The sequence below is a fragment of the Lonchura striata genome, chromosome 7 (genome assembly GCF_046129695.1).
Source record: "Lonchura striata isolate bLonStr1 chromosome 7, bLonStr1.mat, whole genome shotgun sequence".
NCBI lineage: Eukaryota > Metazoa > Chordata > Aves > Passeriformes > Estrildidae > Lonchura > Lonchura striata.
In genome coordinates this window covers 4,526,033-4,545,541 of record NC_134609.1, presented here as the reverse complement: position 1 = coordinate 4,545,541, position 19,509 = coordinate 4,526,033, and the positions used below count along the sequence as shown (strand labels likewise).

At 38.3% G+C, this 19,509-nt stretch overlaps 1 protein-coding gene across 2 annotated transcripts in view; it reads left to right on the top strand.

Annotated features, from left to right (window-relative positions):
• BICC1 (BicC family RNA binding protein 1) overlaps positions 1-19,509 on the top strand; it is an 88,991-nt gene that overhangs the window by 30,057 nt on the left and 39,425 nt on the right. The window contains exons 2-3 of one of the 2 annotated variants that reach the window (XM_021548516.3): positions 2,327-2,373; positions 14,193-14,262. In XM_021548516.3, the coding sequence (XP_021404191.2) occupies positions 2,327-2,373; positions 14,193-14,262 (117 nt within the window). Of the gene's footprint in view, positions 1-2,326; positions 2,374-14,192; positions 14,263-19,509 lie in introns of those variants that run through there. The other variant, XM_021548517.3, reaches the window with a different exon arrangement.

Here is a 19,509-nt window from a genome sequence, read left to right as displayed (position 1 = left end):
GAAAAGGGAGATAATAGCTGGAAAATAGCTAACCACAAAAGAAACATAATACATTGATTCATGTAGTTTGTCTTCAAGTTTCTAGGCTTTTTTCCTCTTTTATAGTGAACTATACCATTCTAAGTGTAACAAAATATTTTAAGCCACAATTCTGAACATCTTTTCCTTATTAATTCAATGCATAATGGAGATGGTAATGACTAGATCACCTTAACATAGAAAAATGAGGTATGATCAGAGGCATACCTCTTCCTGGATTAAAGAGTGCTGCATTTTGGACGTGAAGTGACAAAATTCCAACAGATTGCAGTATCTCTTAACATGTGAAGAAGTGTCCTAAGGTACAGACCTTCAACTTCAATGTCTTTCCAAAAACCACCATACAGTCTGCCCTGCCTTTTCACAGCTATCACAGGACCTGACAAATGGGTTATCATAAAGCATCTGACGTGCTGAAGAGCTCTCATGAAAGATCCTATCTTTACAATATGTTGTAACAACTAAACCTACCAGTTACTAACTAAAGGTTTTTATAAAGTGCCATTTGCTCCAACTTTCCTATTGTCTCTACTGCTGTGGGATTTTTCCCTGTGAACCCATTTTGGGATGTTTTCATTCCCTCTTCTTTCCCACTTTGTCTGTGCTTGTTGGATTCTATCTGTTGTGCCATCAGTTGTTGGTGGGGCCAAGCTGTAAATCAGGTCACCAGAATGATTCATATTAAAAATAAACCTACAATAAAAAGCTTGGAATCCACTTTGTCAGCATTCTACTTAATGCCCTGCAGAGCATCACTGCTATTATCTTAAGCCATCTCTTGTTTGTATTCAATTTGGAAATTATGCATTTGCAGCTGGAACAAAATCTGTCTATTCTCAAAACTGCAGCTTCAGCCGCACATCTGTCACGTTCTCATCTCCAATTTATCTTGTTCCCTCTGATTAAAGGCATGTTGATCCCATGTTCCACTTCAAATAGAGTGGTGGTGCTCCTTACTTCCCAAAAGCATTTCCTGTCTATTCCTGAGTGAATGGAAAACATGGCAAGCAACGTGCACCTATCAAGGGGCTGCTTCAAGGAAGTTGTGTTTTTCTGCTCATATCAATAGCTGGTAAATCTGGAAAACAAAGCTTGTCCAGTTGTTTTCTGTGCTTCCAGAAAACCTTGTTCTGGTGAAACACAGACCAGTTTGCTCTTCTCATACAGCCACCTATGGGTTTTGAAGATGCGGAGGGTTTTTTTTTCTCAGACTTGTGGAAGTGGGGAATCTGGAATTGCTCTACAGCAAGATGAATGCTTGACAAGCTTCATTTGCTGCCTCTGTTGTGGCTGCACTGGAGTTGAATCATGAACTTCTGAACTGTATTAGATAAAACTTGCTAGTGAGCTCTTCTCTGTGATATTTAAGTGTTGTTATTGAGATTTTGAGAAGCTTATTTCAAACGTAGTGGCACTTCTTCCTCTGGGGTAGAAGTCATCTCATGCTTCCAGCCTGTATCTGCATTTGCTGTGACATTGCATTAGCTGAGTTAACAGTTCCTTAAGGGTTTGGAATTGGTTGTGTAGTTGGAGGAGGAGGGCAAAACTAAGTAGTTGAAACATAGCTTTGAAGCCAGGGTGATGGGGTGAGCTCAAGGGGGCTGTTTTGTACACGAGAAATACAAAGTTGCTTCAGTAATCCTGTACCTTTCAGGAAAGTCTTTTCCACCCTCGGAGCTCTTTTTGAAGGCATCCCTTTCTCCAGGGAAAAGGAAATTATCCCTCTTTTAATCAGTTTGAGCTACTGTGTTTTGACCTGGTTGCTAGTTCAACAGGGATAAACTACAACACAAGCTACGTGCAAACAGTTGTATCATTTTAAGTGTGATAATTTTCATTAACTAAACTTGCAGTTATGGGTTTAAATACAAGTAGAAGATAATCCAGGTCGTGGTCTTGAAATCAGCTGAGTAATGTGATAGTTGATACAGCAAGTCTTGTGCTCTCCTAGCTTTCTTTTGATCCTGCTGTTGGTAGAATTGCAGGGTAGAGTATGCAGTGTGACTAAATGGCTACGCTTAGACCATGTGGATTTTGTAACTAAAATACCTATCAGTGTGTTAGAGCTCGAGTACCCAAATAGGAAGGGTTCAGACTCTGTCTTGGCAAGAGACTTGTAAAAGGTTAATCTGGGTATTACTCAGCTGTAGACAAATGTTTATTGCGTGAGAAAAAATACCTGGAATTGTTATTTTACAGTAGTGTGTACTCGCAGAGAATCTCTATATGTAAGCCTGCAAATTGTCCCCTGTGTATTTAGTAACCAGATCCTACTTTTGTTTTGCAGCTGCTGCAGAGGGCAAAGGGAAAAGTGGGGAAGACTTTTTTCAGAAGGTAAGAACGATAGTTCTATAACAGTACCCGACTAGAGGAAAAAAAATATACCAATTATTCATGCATGTGATCAACTACTGAAACTTCATGTGCAGTTTCCACCATGTTGATCAATTTTTAAAAAATTTTGTCATTTAAAGTGTCTCCTTGCTACCAGCCATGCAGGGAATGAGATGAGAAACAGGCTCTTTGTTATATGCTCCTGTCATCCATGCACAAAAACAATTTAACAGTTCTTTAACTGAAGATGTTAAAATATGCATGATGAACATCTGTTATGCTTAATTGTTAACCCAGAAGATGCTGGGAGGTGATCTTAAGGATATTGTCTGTGGATAAATGCTGGATTCTGTTATTAAAATACTGACTTGCAGCTTACTGTGATATTGTTGAAAGCATAAATATTTGGTTGAGAAATGCAATGGGCTTTTAAGAAAGAGATGCACAATCCACAAAATGACTCAACAAAGTTTGTGGTTGGACAGAGGCACGGAAAAAGGAGTCCTGCAGCAACTAAACTACAAAGATAAACATGGTCAAGAGTAATGACTTGCAAATTATTTTCACAAAGCAGCATAGTATTGGGGATTTTTTTAATATTTTTGGTTTTTTTTCAAATAGTGTGAAGAAGATTATTTATGAGTTATACTCATGAAAATCTGCATGCTGCAGGCTAATAAAAATGATGAGCTGTTTTGTCTTTAGTACAGAGAAGACAGTGCAAATTTTTCTGTATGCTGAAATGCCTTGATACTCCTTCTTGACTTGTTGTTCACTGAAGTAATTTTCTGTACTTTAGTGTAATTTAAAGTGGTTGTTCCAGAAAGGAAGATGTGAAAGGGTAGCATGTGACTGTGGGATGCCTTGATAAAGGCTGGTGAGGAGGAGTATATATCCTGCCAAAATATTTATGTTGCTCTTAACTCGCAGTGAGAGTTATTTTTCCAAATGTGGTGCTTAACTGTCTGATATTAGTGTGCTCAGAGGAGAATGTGTCAATAGTGCCTCCTTAGGATTTTATCAAAATACTTGGAGTTTTTTTACTTACTGAAACAAAGATAAGCCATAGTAGCTTATGCTATATTCTCCACATTATTCATTTTACCACAGTGTCATCTGCTCATAATTCTTAAAGATGTGGATAAAATATTTCTTCTTGAGTGGCTTATCTGTTTGACATGTGTATTTGATTACTTGATTATTTACTGTAGGTATGTTGTACCTTACAGTTATGTCATCACTAGTGTAATAGTAGAAAATACTGTGTTGAATTAAATAGGACAGCAAAATATGCTAAACTTTAGGTATGTCGATGAGTGCACTCCTTATCCACACTGATGATACAGTGGCTATCCTGGCATTTAAATCTTGTAGTTGTGCATAGTTATTATCTAGGCACAGTGTGGGTGCTGCAATAGGTTAAAGCTGCTTCGTTTTAACTGACATTTTTCTTAAAATATCAACTCTACAGTGTAGATTTCTGAAGTTTCTAAGCAGGCACACACAATACTACAGCTAATAAAACCAGATGGAAACTACCTCCTTTGAGTTCTCTTTTGTTGGAAGAAATCTTTGGATGGTTGCTCATGGCTTACTCACTGTCTCTGTCTGTGCAATTTCCTCTAATCAGAGTTACATTTTTCCTCTCTCATGTGAAATGACTAAGGCAGAGTATGTGGAGGTAAAATGAAGACTCATTTCATGTGTTCCAGGTTGGTGCAGTGAGGAAGAAAGCGATTTGTGGCATTAGAAATACATTGCAACCTAAGGCAGCAGGACACTTGCAGATACTCAGTATGAGCTCCAAGCTGCAGCAAAGGCATTTTTTAAAGCAGTTCAGATAATGAGACTTCAGGACATTATCGGCAGGATTTTGAGTGGAACAGGGAGGGAGAAGTGCATCCTTGAAAGGCCACACCTAGCACTTGAGGGCGTTATTTGCATAAATAATGGCATGTTTGGTGTATTCTGATGAATTGCCCTCAATGTGCTGAGCTTGGCTGTTGGCTGGAAGCGGTGTGTGAGGTGGAAGAAGCTTTCATAGGAATGCTGAAATGGCAAATGACAAGGCAAAAATTCAGGAAGGTGATTCTGTATGTCAAGGCATGCAGACCAAGAGGGAGGAGAGAGGAGGCTGTGCCTGGGGGGTTGGCAGTGACTCAGCCTGCACTGTTAAGCTGCAGAGAGGCTTTTAAAGAAGGTTAATACAAGGGTTTGGTGGTCTTCAAACATGTCTTTTGCTGGTCTTCAAACATGTGAGAAAGCAGTACTGGATTTTCATAACCGAGCAGAATCTCAGTGGATGTGAACTGTTCCTACCAACCTTGAACTTCGAGTTTAATAACAATTTGCATGTTAAAATGCATTATTTCATTGAGCATTTTAGCAGAAACAAGCTCATGTAATGCAGTTGCTTGTGCAGTTACCAAATAACCCCCAATTCTTGGTGAAATTCAGGTAATATTTCTGCCCTGTCATGGCAGGAAGATCAGGTAAAGAAGTGCCCCTTGCTCTGGTCCTGAATTCAAGTGAAGGGTAGATAAATGTCTTCTGGTAGTGCCATTTTTTAAAGTCTGAGGACTTTATCATACTTTCTTCTAATATTTCTTAAACTGTAGTACTGCTTTAGATGAGGGAAAACCTAACATCATCTAATGAGGATTTTTCAAAATCACTGGGAGCTGCTAATAATTTAGCAAAAAATAAGTAAATAACAGTATAGTTTTCTCTGTAGAGCTCTCCGATCTGCAGTTCAGTAACAGGTAATCCTAAATCAACATGGATGGTTCTGCTGTTGTGTTACATACTATTTATGTAAAAGATCCTTGTGGGCCTTGCTCTCTAAATTGTTTTTCTTATTTATCCTGTGAGAGAAACACATAATATGAAGTTATTACATGTCCTTGATCCAAAGCCCATTTTCAGTGGATGGTGGATTTTTTCCACCAAGTTCCACAACATCTGGTTCAAAGGAAGCAAGGCCCTTTCCCTTGCATCTCAAAGGAAGCAAGGCCCCTTTCCCCAGCAAAGCCAGGACATTTTTCCAGGGGACAGAAAATTTATGTAGCCCTATAGAGATGTGTGGCACTCATATAAAATGTAAGAAGGTGGTGATTCTATGTCTTGAAGAGTTCATAATCCAAAACAGGTGAGGGTGGGCCCTGTGGACAGAGCATGCATCATTTTGGTTTGCTTTTAGCTCTGTCATCATCAAGCTGATTTCTTTTCTTCTTCAAAAACACTTGGGAATCTTACTGCTGATGGTCAGCTTTCATTCTGAAACTTCTCTGGACAGGAGTGTATCTGTAGCCTTCTCAAGGGCCTATGGGCAGTAGGGTGGGTGATAGGTGTGGACTGGTTTTAGTGGGATTTGGGTGGAGTCCTTGGGCTCACGTGCACAAGGTGGTGACTGGAAATGATGCACTCATGGTGCTCTGCACAGGTCACATCCAAGCTCTTTATTTCAGTATTACTCAGTGTGTCCATCTTAGTCATGAGCTGTGGGATTACACCTGGAGGGTTTCCTCAGATCTGGCTTTCCTGGCTTTGAGAGTTCATTTGCAGGGCTTGGTTTTGTGGGCAGCACAAAATACTACCAGGCAGCTGTAACTTGTGTGTTTGACTCATCCTGAGTATTTGACATTCTTTTATGTTTTGGGTTTCTTCTGTACCTTTTTTAAGCAAACAGAAGTGGTGTTTGCATGCATTGCCTACTTGCCGATACTTAGAGGTTTTTAAGGTATCTCTGGATTTAGGCAAAAAGTGTATTTAAATGCTTGTGTTTCTCTTGACTGCAGACTCTGTTATTCCCTGAGGGAGACATAAGTGTGCTTGGAGTTGTCAAGTTGCAACTGGGCAAATGTTTCATGTGTGTACCAAAATCCTAATTATTAGGAGCTTAGGAGTGTCAAGGAAGACTAGTGGTTTCTTTTCATTTTCCTTCCTGTGCTTACCTGTAGCATGCTTAAGTAGCTTCTAATTTTATTAAATAGCACCACAGAAATTACTGAAGCCAATTTGGAAGCATGATGTGGTGAAACCAGCCTTTAAAAACAGGTGATCTTTCAGTCCAGGTATTTGGAAACAGTAGTATCAAGAGACTAAAAAAGAAAACAAATAAACAAATTCCCAACCAAAGCCAAAAAATAAACCACCTGTGATTATTTGAAGATGTGAAAAATATCTTTATCTAACTGCATCATATTTCTGTTAAAGTCCTCTATGATTATGCATTTTTATTTATTTAGGAGGCTCCAGCAGCAAAGGCATCAAGGAAACTTCCTCAAGCCCTGTTTGCTTATCTAAGACAGTAAAAGAGCTTGGTTTGCAACATCCTGTGTTTTCTCTTGTACCTCTGAAAAATATTTATGTTGGTCTGGGACAAACCTTCTAACTTTTACAACATTCTTATCTATTAATACAATGTTGATGTATGCATTTTGTAAGCATAGGCAGTATATTCTGATACAAATAAATTTAAATTTCTGGTTGCAGTAGGTCAGGCTGGAAGTGGATCAGTCTCACTTTTTAATCACTGAACATGAAGCATATCTAGAGCTTCAAATGCAAGTGGCTTAGGGCATTTTCAGGCATTAAAAATATTAATCATTGACCTGAGACTAGGATGTCTCAAGCTAATTATTATCCATGTTCAGGACTAACTTCTGAAGGGTTTCTTTTGTGTCTTCATCCATGACTATTCCTGAGCTGCCTATTTATAACTGTAGTTCCCCAGGGCTGTGTTTCCATTTCTGATGGCAGCACTCTGCTCTGTTTCTTGCAGTGTTATTTATCTGTGGTGAGACCTCGTGAGCTGGTGCTGATCAGACATTATCATGGGTCTTGTCTCTGTTTCAACCACAGCAGCAGCTTGGAGCTGCAGGAACTGGTTCCACACATTCCACTTTTTCTGGGTAGAAATCAGGATCTGCACTAGCATTAAAATAACCTCTTGATGTAGAGCTTGGCTCATAGCATGTGACAAGGATATATTAAGGCCATACATTTCCAGAGCTGGCTTCAAGTGCCTGGCTGGGATGGGAATGCTGGCATCCAATTTACACTGAGCTTCCTCTCCTTCAGCTTCCTGGGAAGAGGCAGTGACTCCTTGGAGAGGGCAGCGTGGATTAGAGGGCTGAAAGAATGTCAGTGCAAGTTAACATTTGCAGGAAATTTTGGGATTGAGGCATTTGTCTCCCTTCTGGCAAAACCCCACCCAGTGGAAAGGAGACTATTTAGGTTGGATCAGTTTCTCTAAAAAGGTAAATCAAGAATGCTTATTTAACTTTTTGCTTAGTTCAGGCAGAGCTGAGTGGTGGGAAGGCTTCATTTTTGTGGAAAATGGCACTCATCCCATCTGTAGTTTAGTGACCATTCTGTTAAGGCAGTGGAGTAATTCCAAGGATTTTTGGGTTTTATTCATTTCATCTCCAGTTTCTCCTGTGCTGCTTCTGATACAATGGGCACCATCTTGAGATTTTACCTGTAATATGAAGTCTTAGTTGATAAAGTTCAACTTTATATCAGTTTATTGCTATATTTTATATTTCATGCAAGATCTCTTGCATTGTAAAGCAGTAGAGAAGGAGTGGTTTCTCACCACCATCTCAACTGAGAGGCTCAGTGCTTTTCATTCTGAGAGTTAAACCCTCCCTCAGAATAGAGGAGGGATTTCCTTCTCAGAAGTGTTTGTGCTTTTACCTTGGGGGGAAAAGAAAATAATATAAAGAAGACGAGTATGAGAATGATACAACTCAAGAATATACACTGGGTTTCTGGCTTGTAAGGAGGAAAATTGCTGATTTGGGTTTCATATTGGATACATATTGGTGTTTTGAAGAGTGTTCTGTGGGGCTTCATTTTTCAGTGATATCTTTCTTAGAATTTTTGACATTATTTGTGTAATTCATTAATGCTGTACACACAGAAACTTCTATAGATATTTTTTTTTCATGCTTAAATGTTTTCCTTGGTTTTGACTGTGCTTTGTCATGTATTTAAAACAAAAGTGTTACCTGTGACCCTTGACTAGTATTTCCATTGAGAGTAAAAAAAACATATCAAGTGAAGGACTCCAGTGTTTCTCCATAGATAAGGGCATTTGATTGATTTTTACTCTCACTTAACTTTATTTGCTGTATTTGTAAATTAAGTACAAAGTTCTGTAAATGTCTTTGTTCACTTAATGCAATTTTTGGATGCAGCAACAATACTACAATATTTGCTTAAACATGACCCTTCTTTTAAGAATCATCTTATTTTCAGGTGAATTGAAGGTTAAAAAAAAAAGTTGCAGTGTGTTTGTGCATACATGCATTTGTTCTCATCCTTTCTAGGCTAAAAATCCCTTACCGGAAATGAAATAAATACAAATTCCAAAGCCATATGACATATAGGCAGCTTTGCCAATTCCATCTTTAGTGATTTAGAGCTTTTATGTACAGTCTGAAAGTTTCATTTGTAAAACTGATGTCTTTTACTCTGCTGCCTTTATTGCTTTTATACATAATCTGTTCATTAGTTTTAGTGTTGAGTATAAAATTTTGATGCACATTGACAAAAACTGTACTATGAATAAATACAGTGCCTATGATGTTAACCTTGAGTCTAATTTTAGCTTCAGGACCTCTTCATCCTGCAGATGCTTGGTAAGTTCTTTAGGAATGGCTGTGAATACTTGCTGAAGATGGTAAATTTGTTAGTCAGTATGGGCTAGGATTAGACATTGGCAACAAACAAGGTGTGTGCTGCCCTGGGGAAGCCTCAAGGTCTGCACAGAAGTATTGGCCCTGAGAAGTTGTAGGGAAGTGGTGTTGGTGCTTTGCTGAGCTTGACATGGCTCTGTGTAGCAGTATGCAGGTGGGGAAGCAGGCAAGTTTTCCTTATGCTGCCTTTTTATATGTCAATCAGAAACACATTATTTTAGCATTTAATAAAAACTTGAAATAAAAATCAGTTTAACAGAGATGGACAAGTGAGTAGGTGAAGATCAATTTCCTGCAGTATTGAAGCAAATGAGTTGCAGTGGAAACATGAACAAAAACATATGGGAGTATTGATGCTTATCCATGCTGCCATTCCAGAGAGTAATGTCTAAAATAATTTACATATTACCTTTTTGCCAGACAAGTAAAACTAGGGAAGAAGGACTAGCTAAGCAATGACCTTTTCTGAAAATGTGTCTGAGTTTCTGACAGCTGGACTATAAAATGGGAAGATGAGGAGCCCTGCCCTTGAAGACACCCAGGCACTCATGTCCCTGTGTGTGGGAGGACTCTGTTGTCCCTCTGTTGTTGCTCCTTTCTGTACAGACACACAAGTGGAGCTTGATCCTTGTCCTCCCTGTGCATCCTTTGGTTGTGTATTTTAAACAGATGGCACTTAATGTGTGCTGTCAGTACTGACAGTCTGAAGTCAAAGCATTTTCTGTATTTTACAGTTTTAATGCTAGTTATCTGCAAAGGGGATGGATTTTTTTTGCCACACAGGAGCACAAAATGGAAAGTCTGGACAGTGTAGTTTGGAATGTAGGGCACCTGGGGCCATGCACCATTGCTGCTTCTCAGGAGCAGCCCCTCATCCTTACCTGCAGAATTAGTGCTTACACAGTGGGGTCAGACTGTACTGTCCAACTTTGGGACAAACTGTGAATTCTTGACTGGAATTTCTTATGTAGATCACCTCAGGGGGAAACCAACCACAACAGGGCTTGGGATGTGAATCCATTGCTGTACTCAAAATGTTGGCCAGACTTCCACAAGAGCTGTGTACTTGAACCAGGCTTTGGGCTAAGTTTTGTAATCTCTTTTTTAACTCCTTCTATTCCTCAAATGTCCTCACAAACCAGTAGTCCTTGATGCTGCCCTGCTGATGTGCTCTGGCAATGCAAGTGCTTTCTCTGGCCTCATCAGTTTTGGAGTTTGAATTCCTGATGAGTAACTTCACACAGCCCTCATTTGAATCTTCTGCTTCCTTCCCAATCCTTGTTCTTGCCTTGCTTTCTCCTCCCCCCAAACCAAAAAAACAACGAACAATTAAATATAATAATTCTGGTTCCAACTACACCCATTGCTGTGTTCTTGCTGCCAAGAGTCATGTTCAGAGATTAGTCATCCTCTCAGATTGTGCTGCATCCTCTTATGCATTGCAAGAGGAAGAACTAAAGATCACCCCATGCAGAATTTCACTTGTCTGCTGTGACTTTTCAGGTCTTGTCCTATGGAAATATATTTTCCTTTCATTTTCATATAAGTTATATTCCATTATTCAAATAAACTATAAGAATAAACTTGTTTATACAGCTGTAAATGCATACAAACTGAGGGGACTAAGACAGCTTTTCTGAAAGCTGAAGATGAAAGATGAACATTTAAGTCTGTGGAACCAGGTATTCAGAGACTAGGCATAACATCTTTATGTTATTGTAAACTGAGATTGTCTGAGTGACTTTCCCATATGTTATTGAAGTCCAAACTGATTTGAATTTGTTCTTTTCTTCACTTGCATGGAAAAAGAATCTCATTTAAGTGGGGAAGGAATTCAGACTGGGAAACTATAGAAACCCACTAGTAGATGTAGATTCCTGTCTGACCCAATTTTCCTTTCACTGTGATTAATACCTAAGATAGAAGAAGCCAAGATGCCCAAATCCCAAAGGTGGGAAGGTCAGAAATAGGTATCTTACCAACACTAACTATACAGAATAATACTTTGATTTAATGTGCCTGCTTTAAATGACGAAAGGTCTTTTATATATGTTGTTCATCCACTGTGTGTAAAATACTTCTTTTGAATTCTGAAATACCTGTGGGCTTTGGGGGAGTTTTGATTGGTTGGTTTTGTTGCATTCAGGACATTCCAGTTTTCATCCAAAATCAGCTAAACAAAAAATACAGAGAAAGGAAAAATTATTTCTTACTGTCTTAATGTAAAAACTCCCCAAAGTACTTAAGCTATAAACTTTTCAAGCTGGAATACAAGAAAGCCAAATGCTTGTCTTCCAGCTGCCTCACAGTTAGACTTTTTTTTTCTTGAAGGCCCAATGATTTGCAACTGGAGCCAATTTTTTCAGGGTCAGAGTACAGTCTGATTTGTTTTGTTGGTGTCTTCCAGTGTCTTGTCCTCTTCTGTTTTTTCTCCACTGAGAATAACTTGCATATTTTGGCTTGTAAACACTACAATTACACTTGGGGAAGGGGGAGGAAGGAAAGTTGTAGTAAGACAATTTCTTAGGTTTTCCTTCATTTTGAGAAGAAGCATGAGGTTATTTGTTGGGGATTAAACCTTGCTGACAGATATGCCTGATCCCTTTGGTCAGTTGATCCCTCAAGGCGAGGAGAGCACTGATTAGAACTCACTCTGTCTCTTATTTTGTATGGAAACAAGGGAAGCTATGCAGAGGTGCTGTTCTGCAGAGATCATGAACTCTTGAGTCATCCCTAGGCTGAATATCCTCAAAATGTTATGCAACTCAAGTATTTATACAATTGGAATGTATATATTATAGCTGGAGCACTTGAGAGCTCTCTTTTTCATGTGAGAGCAGAGCCCCTGTTCTCAGGGTATGTGGCGTAATACTGCTCTCACTTATAAAGCAGTTCCATTGCAACATGCACTTGAGGTTGTCATGGAATTATTCCAGATTTTTCAGGAAAAAACAAAATCTTGGCACTGGAAATTGCCTGGGTTTGAATGGTAAAGCTGAAACAGAAAGTAGATGCAATATTGGTCTATGCAGTCTTCAGTATCTTTACTTTCAAGTTTAACTGCTCTCATAAAAACTCAGTTCCAAGTTTTCCAGAGCTTTGTGGCACTCTGCTGCTATAATAAATACAATACATAAGTAGTAACTTAAATACAATGGTAGATTAAGAAGTAAGCAGTGTAGTTTTAAGTTTTCTAAGTGTTCTTAGGAAAGTCCTGATTTATTGTAGCGCTACAGCCTGGAGTTGAAAACCAGCACAGACTGAGCATTTTGATACTTCAGTAAATGTACTTCATTTAAATGCATCTTTACTTTTTTTGCATAACTGTCTGCGATAGGAGATAAACTTGTCTTTGTAGGGACCAAACTGAGTTGTCTTTTTTGGTCTAATGTGGCAATTTTTAACATTACAAAGAGCTTAAGGATAGTAGATGGCCAAATCTCAGTGACTGGCAGTCAGACTGCTCTTCCTTTGAAGGTTTTATATGCATCTTTCTCATATGTCCCCAGAATGTGCAGCTGTGAAGTTGTGGGTTTCCCTTTTATTTTAGTTTAGCATAAGAAATGGGGAGGATTTAATTTCTTTAAGACAGAAGTCTCCAACCTTTATTGAGAGGGTAAAAAGCTGATGTGATGTAGCACTTGCCTTGAATGACATGCATTCTTCTTCTGTCTTCACTCTTGTGGTTCCTTTCATGTTGGATCTTCTATAACTCAGTCCTGAACCATTCCTTGTTTTAGCATCTCCCTTTTCCCTTTTTCCAATTTTTCTGTGTATTTCACTGTCTGTTGCACAATTAAAGAAAAAATCCTCACCCAAAGCCTTTTATCAGAGACAAGTGAATTCTTTGAAACAGCTTTTTTCACATCTGGATTGAAAAATAGTGAAAAGTATATGTATGTTGCTGGTAGAATTTCACCCTCCTGGAAATGTTTTATTTCAGCTGTAAGTTATTATCCAATAGTGCTGAAACCAAAAATATAGTATAATGAAGTCTGGCTGATGCTTTCAGTTTTTCCACATGGCATACTAATCTGGAAGTTGTTGTGGTGTCCTTGGGATTTGGATGTAGAAGATAAGAATTAGGAACGGTTAGAGAAATCTGTCTTAATTCTGAATTATACTGTTACAGAAAACTTACTATTATTGTAGCTGTTTTCTTAATGCATTACTTTTCTTCTTGGAAGTGGCTTTGCTAATTGTTTTGAAATTTTAATTGTTTTCCTTCTGTCTTAAGCATGATGAGAGGTATGAGCTCACCATGCTTGTTGATGAGATCTTGGTATAAAAGAGAAGTCCTTTATTCTCAGTAGACATGCCCAGCATTTCTAGGAGCTGGATTTCCATTCATCTACCTGAAGTCTTTGGTGTCAAGCAGTTCCTTCTCCTGTGTTACAACTAAATGGATTGGTGAAGCTCTGTAGCTCTGTGCCAGGATGAAATTTCAGTATAATCTGCCTGTAATAAGGCTGATGGAATTTTCACTGAGCCAAAGGCTCAGCCGAATGAGAGCTGACACTGAGCTAAGTACAAGAGTGTGTGCGTAGTTTTTGCCTCTTGGCTGGTTGGAGATGTACAAATAGGCTACACACTGTGTCATAATAAATAAATGCTGTCAAATGTCTGCTCTGACCTGCTACATGGAGAAGTAAAAATTCTGGAGTCTGGATAAAGCTGCTTTTGGGTAAAGGTGAGGCAAACCAATATATTTTGACTTATTGAGACGCAAAAAGACTCAATTTAAATTTGATAGGCTTTACTTACAAACCATTTTAAGCTTACTGAAGAAATATTTGTACTGAATTTTAATGGTTTGAAATTCACTCTGAGATGGATGTGCAGTCTGCTGTAGCTATTAGTGATCATTTGAACTTCATGGAAGCTGTTGAACATCTTGGGTTTGCTCTGTGGAATTCTTTTGAATGATCAGAGCTCAGCCATGCTTATTAACAGACAGAAGTTCTCAAGAAAACCAGTGAAGCACTTAATGGCTTGTGCTATTTAAAAGTAATAATAATCAAAAGTTTTAAAAATGGTAAACATCATATTCTCAGAAATACCTTAGCAGGAGAAAAATAAACTTCAGTTTTTGAAAATACTTTCTTTTTTTAATAGATTATGGAAGAAACAAACACACAGATTGCTTGGCCATCAAAGTTGAAGATCGGAGCGAAATCAAAAAAAGGTATTTTATTTTGTTCTTATTATGGGGTGGGATTCATAGTTAGCATAGTAAAAACCACAGAATTAAGAATTGGATTTTTAGAGTCACACATCAGTACTGGTCACCTGAAGTATTTTCATTTCAGTCTGCTGTTTCTTATACAAGTTTCTTGTTGAAGTTATCTTGGTGTTATGTAGGTATTTGATACACAAACCCATTTTAAGGAGCTTGCAATTCTGTGAGTATTTTATTTAATCAATACTGTTGTACTGTTATATTAAGCATATGTGCCTTCTGCTGTATGATTCTGTATCTAATCAGAACAGATTCTTTATAGCAGCCAAAGCCAGTGTTTCTGGTAACATTTTAGATGAGTGGGTGTTCTGTGGGGTTTTGTGTTTGTTTCTTTAGAGTACAAAGATGAGTGTTGGCCAAGCCCAGCAGAGCAGTAAATACTCATTGTGTCCCTGTCAGGGACAGCCTGCACACTTTTCTGGGCTCTCTAAGAAACCTAAGTGGAGCTGTTTCTTAGGAATGACCAGTATTATATTTTAAATTATGCTTCTTTTTGAAGTCCAGCCTATTAGTGTGAGCTAAGCATGCAGTCTAGAGCATCCTTCTTTGAAATAAACCCTCTTGTTTATTGTTTTCTGTTCTTAAGGAGTCATAGCTGTGACTGATTGAAAGTAACACTTAATTCATCTTCTGCATTAAAAAATGAGATTGGGAACACTGCATGAGTTTCTGTCCAGGCTGATACATATTTAAAAACCAAGAAAGTGAACTCCAGATAATTTCTCTCTATGTTATATATAGAATGTATAGGTAGAGGTGTGGGCTAACCTTAGTAAATTAGTAAAATCACTTGGAAAGAAAAATCATCTTTTTAGAAAGGTGCAGGGTTAATAAAAATTTTATGGTGTAAAGTGAGATTGTCTCAGAGGTACTTTGCCACATGGTATTAAAGTCCAAATTGATTTAATTTTTTCTTTTCCCCACTTGCATGGAAAAAGAATCTTACTTAAAGGGGGAAAATTGGGGAAGTAATTAAGAATGGCAAAAACACAGGTGTTATTTATGTAGGCATTAGTATGTGGAACTAACACAGTAATGCAGGAGTGACAAGGTCTCTGCAAACCTGGGGAGTTCTGTGTACCCTCTCCTTGGGCTGCTGTGAATTGATGCACACTTAATGCTCCTCAGCAAGCTGAGGCACAAGAGTTTGTTTTTCTGAGGACAAAAAAGAATAAATTAAGTGCTGCCTGTAACTTTTTTCCCCTAATTTAAATGGCTTAGATCTGAAGATGAGAAGCATGAATAAAAGGCCAAGAAAAGAGGGGTAAGAGAGGTGTTTTGTTGGGTTTCTGCATTGGTACTTGGAAATGCAGCTTAAAAGTAAATTAATTTAACCTATTTATTAGTGAACTCAAGTAGAAGATAATGTGGTGAAGCCCTATCAATACACGAAATGAATTTGAGTACCATGGGAAATAAAACAGCTTAGAGTTACGAGCTGATAAAACTGAGGAAAGGGAACACATATTACAGCTGGGCATACTTAATGTATCTGCAGTGGGAATGATTATCCTGGAAAGTCCTTGTGCCAAAAGAAACTTTAGATAGTGAGATAGTGATGGGCTGTAAACGAGACATTTTAGCAACATGCTAAACTATTAAAAAAAGTGTTTCAAATGCCTGTGGATTTCAGGGTGGCTCTAGAGTTAAGGCTTGTACTCTCTGCCCAACTCTGGTGAGCTGGGCTGTGTGTATATACACCTCAGACAGTAAATTACAGCATGTGTACAAAGAACCCCTTAACCCTGAGGTTCCTATTTCTTGTGAAATAAGGTGTATTTTATATGTTCTGTTTACACTTAATGCCAATTGTTTGCAATTCTGTAACTTCTCATTTGCAGCTACAGCAGCTGTTTATATAGGGGTAAATATTCCAAGTGTTTAAGATACTCTTAAGCTTCACTTAATGACATTTTGTGATTGAGAGGAGAGCCTGCAACAAATAACTGGCTGGCTCTCCAGGGACTTGAGCTCAGGACAAGCTATCTCTGCCTGCCCCCTTGGCTGGAGCTGAGTGCCTGAGTCACTGATGAGAGCAGCAGCAAGGGATGGACAGTGCTTTACCCCAGCCCTATGCTGCACCCAGTCAGCACCAACACATCCCAGATTTTTTGTATAGTTTTGCAATATAATCTGCCTGCAGTTGCAGCAGCTTCAAATCCTGTGTGTTGTGGCTTTAGGTCGTTCACAGCTTTCCTCCCAGTATAGGGAGAAAACAGTCATTAGGAAAACATTGCTTTTCTTTCTGTATTGGTCAGTCTGTCATGAAGCATTGGGGGCTTAATGGTGTCGTTCTTCTCACTGCTGTTGACAAGTTTTAATTAGACACTACTGATACTGAATCAACGAGGACAGACCATGTTTTGTTTTGAATTGAGACACAAACATATAGAAATTTGCAGCCAAGGTGAGCATACTAAGATTCAGCAAGAATATGAAGAATAAGTTCTGTACAAGATCCAGAATATTTTCTTGATCTTTTAGAAAAAAATGTCCGGTAGTAAAGCTGAAGCACCAAGAGTAGATGACTTGTGAACCTCTGTATAATTTCTTTTCTATTACATGGATTACAGCTTTTAAATTGACGAGTCCAAAATTCTGTATTTTAAGTATCATAATGGGAATTTATTCTTACACTTGATAAATATTTTCTGTTGGGTTTTTTGAATTGCAAAAGACTAGTGTTTGAATTTAGCATAAGCAGATTTTTTAAATTTGCTAATTCAAATTCATTATTTAATATGTGTGTTCTAAAACACCTCATCACAAAACTAAATTAAAAAAAAAGTATTATCAACTCTCAACAGTTTCATAAGGGCAAAACAGGAATTTCCTTGTTTTAATGAACACCAGATGCTGTAGCCTTACTCTAGTGATGAGGAGGGTTAAAGTATTTTGAAATGAAATAAATGTTTAGAAAACATACAAACATATAAATCTTCCACAGCATCTTAAAGCAAGCCATTTGTTCAGGTTGCCAAAGAGATCCCATAACATTAAGGATTTAGGGGTGGAAGTGAACAGTTTACAGCACTTCATGACTGATCCCATCAGTAATGAAAGAATTGGCACTGGCACAGTTGCTGTAGAGCTTTGCACTGGTGCTGTAGAGCTCAAGGTGTATCAAAGCCTCATGTTCTGGAGGTCTGGGATCTTCTCTAGTCTGGTGAATTAAAGACCAAATTGAGAGACAGTAACCTTGGCTCTCAACATGCTTTTTCACTTTGTTGTAGTTACTGTTCCTTTGGAATGCTGTTAATTGTCTTTTAAAGATTTATTCAGTGGTTTGAAAGTGTGAGTAGGTTGCCAAATCCTAAATGGTCAGATGCTGTAGTTCCACAAAAATTTTCCAAGCAGGCATAAGATAATGGGATTTTCCCTCTCCCTTTCTGAAATACTGACATGTCTTGTTCTTTTTGTCCAGCCCTTTCTGTTCTGCTGTCATTGGTGCTTGTGTAGCGGACCAGGATGGCTCTTCCTAAAATCTAGCCATGGACAATTTTTACTTTTGGAGGGGGAGTATTCTTGTTCATTTGCTAGGTGTCTGAACCCTAACTATACGTGCTCATCTGTTTCCCCATCTGTTTGTATGGAGCTGGAATGCTTAATGCCTTGGAAGCAGGTGAATGTCATGTTAACCAGCAGCAGTGCTTGTGTGTGGGCATTGAAGGTGTTTAGGAAAGGGATATATGGGAGTTCAGATTTCCCCTATATTCCTTACTCCTTTTTACTTCTAGGTTCTCCCTCCCCCATACCCCTGTGTCCCTTTGCATTCCAACAGCCTTAAAGAGGTTGTGGGATGTGTGTGCTCAGAATGCAGCTTGAAATAGCTTTTGGGGAACAGCCACCATAAGAATCCCTGCAGCTCTTGGAAACTTAGAGGCTCTAAGCAGGAAGATGGTCAGAGAGTTGGAGCAGGGCAATTTTGGGAAGTTAAAAAAGATAGTAAGGGGAAATGCACGATAAATTGAACTTGAAGAGCAGGTAGAACTCTGAGGTCTCTTCCAACGTTCACTTTTAAAAAGCACTTCTCTTGCTCTTTTTTCTTCCTCTTACTCCCATATTTTCATTCCTCTTCCATTTTCTTTAGTCTCCAGCTCTTTTTTATCTGTATCATACCTTGAAACTACCAATTTCTTTTCTTTATCCCTTGAGCTGCTGTTACTTTATTTTACCTCTTCTCTTATTTGCTGTTTCTGGCTTTGTGACTTTTTGTTTTGATTTTTTTCTGTTTTTCCTCTCTTACCACTGATGCACTTTAAAGTTTGTCAATAAAAATTTAGTCCATGTTCTGTTTGTACTTTTTTCATTTGATTTTACTTTTTACCAATTCTTTTATCTTTTTTAATAACTTCAAACAAGTTAAACTAACTTCTGTTATCCAAGCATTTCCTACATGCTGTTTGCCATTAGCATATCTCCAACACAAGTACAGAGCATGTTAAATTCATATCCATGGAGAATAGTAGAAACATAGTGGTACTGAAGGCACTGGAAGGAAGGCAGCAATAACTGGCATTGGGCACTGTTGGCATTCATTGCCTGGCAATTTGGTTTCATTATTTCTCATTAAACTTTGCCTTTTGCAAATTATTTTGCAAGCCAAGTACAACTGTTTCCCTCTTTGCATCCTGAGCTGTGAAGATAACATGCACAATGAAATTAAAATCTAATACCATGCTTGAGACAAATAACCAGAGAGACTTTCAACCAAATTAGTAAAACCTCACTCTCATTTATTGGAATGTTGTTTAGGTACAAGGGGAGCATTCCTCCTGTTTCAGGAGGCATTGAGATAAAAGGTGGAGCCTCCTCTTTTGTTAAAACAAATGTCACTGCTTGGCGAACTCAAGGCCAAACTTGTGAGTTAACTCCCTTAGATATCTAGAGTAAGCTAAAATGTTTGTCCTTTCAGACCTTTAAATCAACTTTCAGTTGTTTCCCAGTACTGTGATAGAAGCTGAAGTTTATATTTTCAGATGAAACAGGGAGGGAGAGAACAAAGAACTGCAGTGTCAGGCTGTGCAGCCCTTAGGTAAGTGTGCAAATCAAATGCAGGTTATTTCTTCTTTTGCTACAGACTTGGTGATAAATCTGATTTTAGGCTTTTTAGATAATTTATTTTTCTTTACAAAAATACCTAATTTTCTCAAATCAGTTTGTCAATACAGTCTTTTTTGAAAGGAGTGTGAA